The sequence below is a fragment of the Acyrthosiphon pisum genome, chromosome A1 (assembly GCF_005508785.2).
Source record: "Acyrthosiphon pisum isolate AL4f chromosome A1, pea_aphid_22Mar2018_4r6ur, whole genome shotgun sequence".
NCBI lineage: Eukaryota > Metazoa > Arthropoda > Insecta > Hemiptera > Aphididae > Acyrthosiphon > Acyrthosiphon pisum.
The window spans coordinates 54374635-54381106 of record NC_042494.1 but is presented as its reverse complement, the minus strand read 5'-3'; the positions used below and the strand labels follow the sequence as shown (position 1 = coordinate 54381106).

The 6472-nt window shown below is 25.9% G+C and overlaps 1 protein-coding gene across 3 annotated transcripts in view; it reads right to left on the bottom strand.

Moving 5' to 3' along the window:
* LOC100163056 (serine/threonine-protein kinase tricorner) overlaps positions 1 to 6472 on the bottom strand; it is a 147747-nt gene that overhangs the window by 139755 nt on the left and 1520 nt on the right. Inside the window, exon 1 of one of the 3 annotated variants that reach the window (XM_029487288.1) lies at positions 2679 to 2823. The exons of the other annotated variants lie outside the window; for them this stretch is intronic. Coding sequence (XP_029343148.1) covers positions 2679 to 2693 — 15 coding nt within the window. The 5' untranslated portion in view covers positions 2694 to 2823. Of the gene's footprint in view, positions 1 to 2678; positions 2824 to 6472 lie in introns of those variants that run through there. 3 annotated transcript variants of the gene reach the window in all.

The following is a 6472-nucleotide window of genomic DNA, read 5'->3' as shown; positions in this document are numbered from 1 at the left end:
TAACCCACTTGTAACCTACTGTACAGCAGAGCGACATCCACGACTTACCCGCCTTTTTAAATTTTTTTTTTTTTTTTTGTAAAGAAATTCAAAATTTAAATTTTTGGAAGTGAAATTGGTTTTCTAATGCTAGTTTTTTTTAAACTACTAATCATTTTCATATTTTTTATTCAATAATATTACATTGTTACGAAATCGGGTTTGTAATAGGTATACACTATACATGTATTATCTAATATATAAAATGCATCTATGAAATAATAGACAGTAAGGTTGTTCAAAATCTAAAACTACAATTTTTTTTAACTACTTAAATCTAAAAATTAATGATAATAATCCATTTTCCAGTTTCAACTTTATTTGCCCCTTTTATTCTTACGTGATACTTTAGCAGTCACTATACTATATAGAGTAGCCTACTTACAGATTAAAGGGGCAAGAAGGTAAATATGCTATTATAACCTCAAACACAATATAATTACAAAATTTATTTCCGTGTATATAAAATATTCCCAGTAGGTACTCGACAGTGGCAAACTAAAATGATCAGTGACCAGTGACTCACATACAAGAATACAAACAACTCAATCAAAACTTCAACAATTTGTGGTCATGATGGAAATTATTTAAATTTACTACATCCATTGAGTATTAAACCCAGATTCATACAGAACATTTATCTGATTTATACAAATTTGCAAAAAGAACATTAGTTGCTATAATTTTTTAATCATTATAATTTCATCATTAATCGATGATAAAAATCTTACTTAGATCTTTTCAGAAACAACAACTACAATAGGTAAGTAAATAAAAGAACATTTTTAAAACAAAAACATAGTATTATTACTAAATATAAATATAATAATCAATTGACATAACTCTGACAAATGTCAAATATACATAAATACTAAATAGCTCAATCAGAATCATAAAATTGTTAAGGGGGCTGAAACGTAATCCATTCTAAGGAGTAAAAACTAGGCATTTTATATTTCTGTTTATCTGGGTCTTGTGTATGTGTTGAAAGTAAATGAACATTAGTGTACGTAATTCGTAGTACCGCAAACCGCAGGTTACACAAGTAGGTGCGGCGCGGCGCAACACTTTTTGTTAGTAAATTTCAAAGTAAAAAAAAATAAAAATCAGAAAAATGAAATTGTCAAAGCATAGATAATTTAGTGACAAATTCAAATTTGCTTTCAAAATTAATATCGGAACATTATATTGGGCGTAGTGATTGAAGTCGTGAGCTGTTTTCGACCAAAACTGAATCACGCTCCAGCCCCCTTAATATATAACGCGTATTCGAATATTTCAAGTATATTTTTTTATACTGTAGTTCGATTTTGAATTACAACAAAATAAGAAAATCTTAAGATGAGTAGGTTACTCCTAATCGTTGTTACAAAGTTATATCCAATATCGTTAAAATGTAATCTACACACTTATAAAAAAATATTTATTGAATAAAGCTCAACTTTTTTTTTATCATCCAATAATAAGAAGTTCTTACAATTAAGCACTATTATAAAAATATTGTATTAAATTTTCAAGTTTCTTGACAAAGCGAAAACAATTTTCCCATCTTTCATATAGAAAAGACTCAAAATAAATAACTAAAATTTAGAATGTCTATAAAGAACTCAAAAAGAATATTTTGAAAATCATATAATTTATAGAAAATGTTAATATAAACATTAAGTGACAATTTCAAGTACCTATGTTACTATGTTACTTACAGGTAGTAAGTACCTAAATTATTAGGTACCTACTAGAATTAGGTTGGTTTTTAAATAACAGCAAAAAAAAGTCGGGCAAATGACATCAAGGACCCTATTAAATTTTCACACTTTCTAACCCAAAAAATAAATAACAATTAAAGTGTTTTGTAAAATAAACAAAAAATGTTTTGTCAACATTTGAACTTAAATGCCTTTAAAAAAAATTTGTGACTGGATTATTAATATATTTCAAATATAATTGTAACAATATATTAAATTTTCAAGCTTTTTTACCCAGAAAATAAAATTGTATTGAGATTAAAAAGTTAGAAAAAAAAACTAATAAAATTGGAAACTGAATATGTCCATACATAACAGTAGAAAACAAATCAAAATATTTTGAAAATTTTGTCGTGTATGGAAAATGCGAATATAAACAACCAGTGAACATTTTATGTATATACCGGTCATCGAAGCAGTTTTACTGCCCCAAACAGTGATGAAACACAAAAATTTAAAAATACACATCATTGTAAAATCAATACATTCATCGCTCCGCTCAGAATCTAAAAATCAATTAAGTCAAAAACTAGTTTTGCGTAAAAATATATTTTTTTTCCGGATATTTTTAATTTTTTCCTTCCCAGTACCAACTATATTCACTTGCCTAGTTTCCTTCCAGAAAAGATATTAAAGTTGAAAATATTTTTTTCTACTATACATGTTTACATAAAAAAAAAACAACACATAATTATTATTCATTACAAAATCAATTCATTCATCGCTCAGCTCCGCTCAGAATTTAAAGCATCATAAAAAATAAATATGAGTGTATATAGTATATACCTGCGTATAAAATAAAATAATGAAATTTTATCCACAATTAAAAACCTATTAAAAAAATTATTAGTCCTTACAAAATAATAATTTTACAAGATAATTAAAAGAACTTACCGCCAAAAATTGCATATAAATTGTATAATAGAACAATATTATATAAACCACGAGGTCTAAATTAAATACGAGTTTAACTCATGCGTTTGTTAATACTAAATTACTAACGAATAGTAGATAAAATGGTAGCTCAGAGTGTACAAAACAGTCACGTTTACAATATTTGTTCAACTGCTAGCAAGCAAACATGCTTAATGACTATTACTACACTGTTATTGTTTTTAATATTTTTCCATAGTACTTATAACGGGGGAAACAACGCCAGCAGTCAAAATGTATGCAAGTAGAAAAAAACAGTGAAGGTAAGAATTTAAAATAATGATAATTGAACTATTAAATAACTAAATACATCAGTATACAGTATATTAAAATTTAGATTTTAGATCAGTTTCATCTGTTAGTACCTATAGTTAAAATGGAAGAGAGGTTTATTACCATACTCTACTTTAGTTTAAATATTTCACTCCTTCCTCCACTATTTAATAGGTATATTTAAAGATGGAATAAACCTATTATGAATTTTACAAAATGTTAACGCTCTTTCCCCCTCCCAAACTTATTTTGAACCACTTTGACCTTAGATAATAGTAATATTTATAAGTTACAAGTTCTAATTGCTTAGGTTTAAATGAATACCTATATCTCTTACATATAAATAACAAATTCACCCAATCGTGTTCAGAAGAGTTCCATAACTTTTCATTAAGACGTTCATCATTGTTAAATAGATCCATTCTTACAAGTAATATTAGGTACAATTTGAGTACAATCAAAATCAACAACCAATAAACTTATTTTTTATATAAAAAGTTTGTTTTATTAGCTCATTTAGTCTATCTTATATTGTAAAATTAGGAAATCTGATAAATTGTTTATTTATTTAATTTTTCTTTTTTTATTTGGAATTTTAAAATGCCATATTTATAACTTAAACTTTGTTGTTCTGGTCAGGTGACACTACTGAGGGTCTTCCTATTCGAATATTTTATAATGTTATGTAAACTTTGTCATCATACTTACTGATTATTGTAAAATAGATTGTAAATATACGTTTTAAATAAAAAAAAAAAAAAAAAAAAAACTTTGTTTTATTAGCTATTACAACAAAAAATACTAAAAAGTTATTTGTTTAATTTTTTCACTAAGTTTAATAATGTTATGTTTGTTAAGTATTAATATTATAATATGTTATTAACTTTACTCATAGTATAGATTATTAAATTAAATTACTCCAATGAGAAAATTCTTCATTTCACACTCACATATTGTTCAATATATATTGAATATAATTTTATTGATAGATTGTGTAGGTAATAAAAAATGTCAAGTGTAAATATTAGGTATATTAAATATAGATTATAATATCGTCCCCGTTCATGCAAAACACACCAAGTCCAAAAACATGAATCAGCTTTTGCAATTTTTTCAAACTTTAAATGTATACCATATGTAACCAAATGTTTTTCTTTCTTTTTTTAATTGAGTTTCCCTTAAGGGAAGTAGCTGTTTATGAGTAGTAGTAAATAATATGACACTGTGAAATTTATAGTTCTTATTATTGTTAAAATACAAATTTCTAAGTCGATTTTTGGACTAAGTGTACTTTGCATGAACGGGGACGATATGTTAATATGTTATTAACTTCTTAATATATATTTTATTAAACACTATTCCACAAGAGAACATTCCTGTTTTGCGTATTCCCCGCGTCATAATAATAACTATACTGGTTCCCCTGTGGCAGGGTGTCGAGTGTCACATGGGATACGCAGAAAAACCGATTTTGATCGGGCCGCGGCATGTTCTCTTGTGGAAGAAAGTATAATATAAGTTCCTTCACTGAGATGTTTCTTCATTCTGTGAATCATGTATTTTTTTTTCTCCAAACATCACACTTACTGTTCTACATTTATTTAAACACATTGTGCAATAAAAATACTCAAAATTAAAAAAAAAAATTATATATATTTTATTAGAACTTATTATGCTTTAGAAAATCAATGTTATAATTAACTCACCACCCCCCCCCCCCCCCAAAAAAAAAAAACTTAAAATTAAAATATACCTAGTATAATTTTTTTCACACAATTTTTAGTTTAATATTATCCATAGATTAGACATTATACATTTTTTACATCAGTTTTTGAAGTTTGAAATCTAGCAATCCTATACATATCAGGTACATTCAAGAAAATTAATAATATTATTGATTTAATATCTATATTTTAAAGTTAAACAAGTTAGTATCATCTAATTATCTATAGTCCAGTGGTGTTGTGAAGGGGGTCTAGAGGAGTGACTGTGCTCCTCCAAATTTTAGGCGGGTGGATATTAATATTTAGCATATACATACATACTAGAAACTAGAAGTAGGTACATACTATAGAAGTAATGAAGCACTAATACAAATAAAACAATAATAAGCAACAAAATAATTTGAATAGCTAGAAGAAGCAATCAATGAATGTGTTAACTTCAAACTTTTAAAAAAGTTATTATTATTAGATAAATAATTATAACTAGGGCTAGGATTTTGTAGCATTTACATTTTCTTTCATAGTGCTACAGGACATAGCTAATCAAAAACAAAATTCGATTCATTCATCACAGAATTCAAATATGCAATTTTGATTTTGCTTTTTTTGCATTTTCTTATGATATTCGTAAATAAATGCTTTTTTGGTACTTTTTTGTCAGTTTATTAGCTTTTTAAATAATTTTTGTTAATTATACGCATATTTAACATTTTTAGTACATTTATATACATATTTATCTAAATTATTATTTATTAATTTATTTTAATTGTATTATTATATATACTTATTTCGTGATTTCGTAGTGAAATATTATCGCCTTATCGAAAAATATTTCTGAAAATAGATTCTTAGATTTTGTCAAAGTGATTACCGAGTGGGAGTAGTGGTTACGTAATACGTTAACATTTATCGACATTTAATAAAACGGTTTTTAATTTATTTTTTTCAATATTTATAAATTGTGCTTAGTTGTTCTAAGAATTACTTAGTGTGAACATATAAAAATGTGTTTAATAAATTATTTTTTGATATTAAAAATATTTTTCAGCTAAACTTAAAAATGTTCAAGTCTTTTTTAGTTGCATTTTCTTGGTTAAAATGCTTTTTTTTGTAGCATTATTAGCAGTTTTTTAATTCCTTTATTGCAGGTTTTTAGTCCTTTATTTTCCTAGCCCTAATTATAACTAACTAATAAACATAAAGTAATTTGATGTTAAAGAGATAGATGTTTTTTATTTTATGTAATATGTATGTAATTTTTTTATATGTTCGACAAAACATTGGGTGGGTAGGTAGACTAAAATCTTTGCTCCTTGTGTTATAATAGCTTGCCTTGTCAATGATCACACATACGACATACATATTAACATATTATATAAATAAATAAATGTTTGTAAATAAAAATATAATTTATTACAATCACCCATAGGTTCCAAATACTAAAATTATTTATTATTGTTTGAACAGCCTAAATGTACTGTTAGATAATATTTTCTAAAAATGTATCAAAGTGATAATGTGTACAACACACAAGTGTAAAACACAGACCACCGTCCATAGTACAAGACAAGTATATCTATTAATTCATTATTTAATTAAAAGTCAGTAAGCAACCATAGGAATATAAGATAAGTGATAATAATATAACATTTTAAATAATATGTTTCTGAACTTAATAGTCCATATCTATAGACCTTATACTAAGTAGTTTATACTTAGTATAAGGTCTATGCAGGGACAGATCCAGGGGGGGGGGGG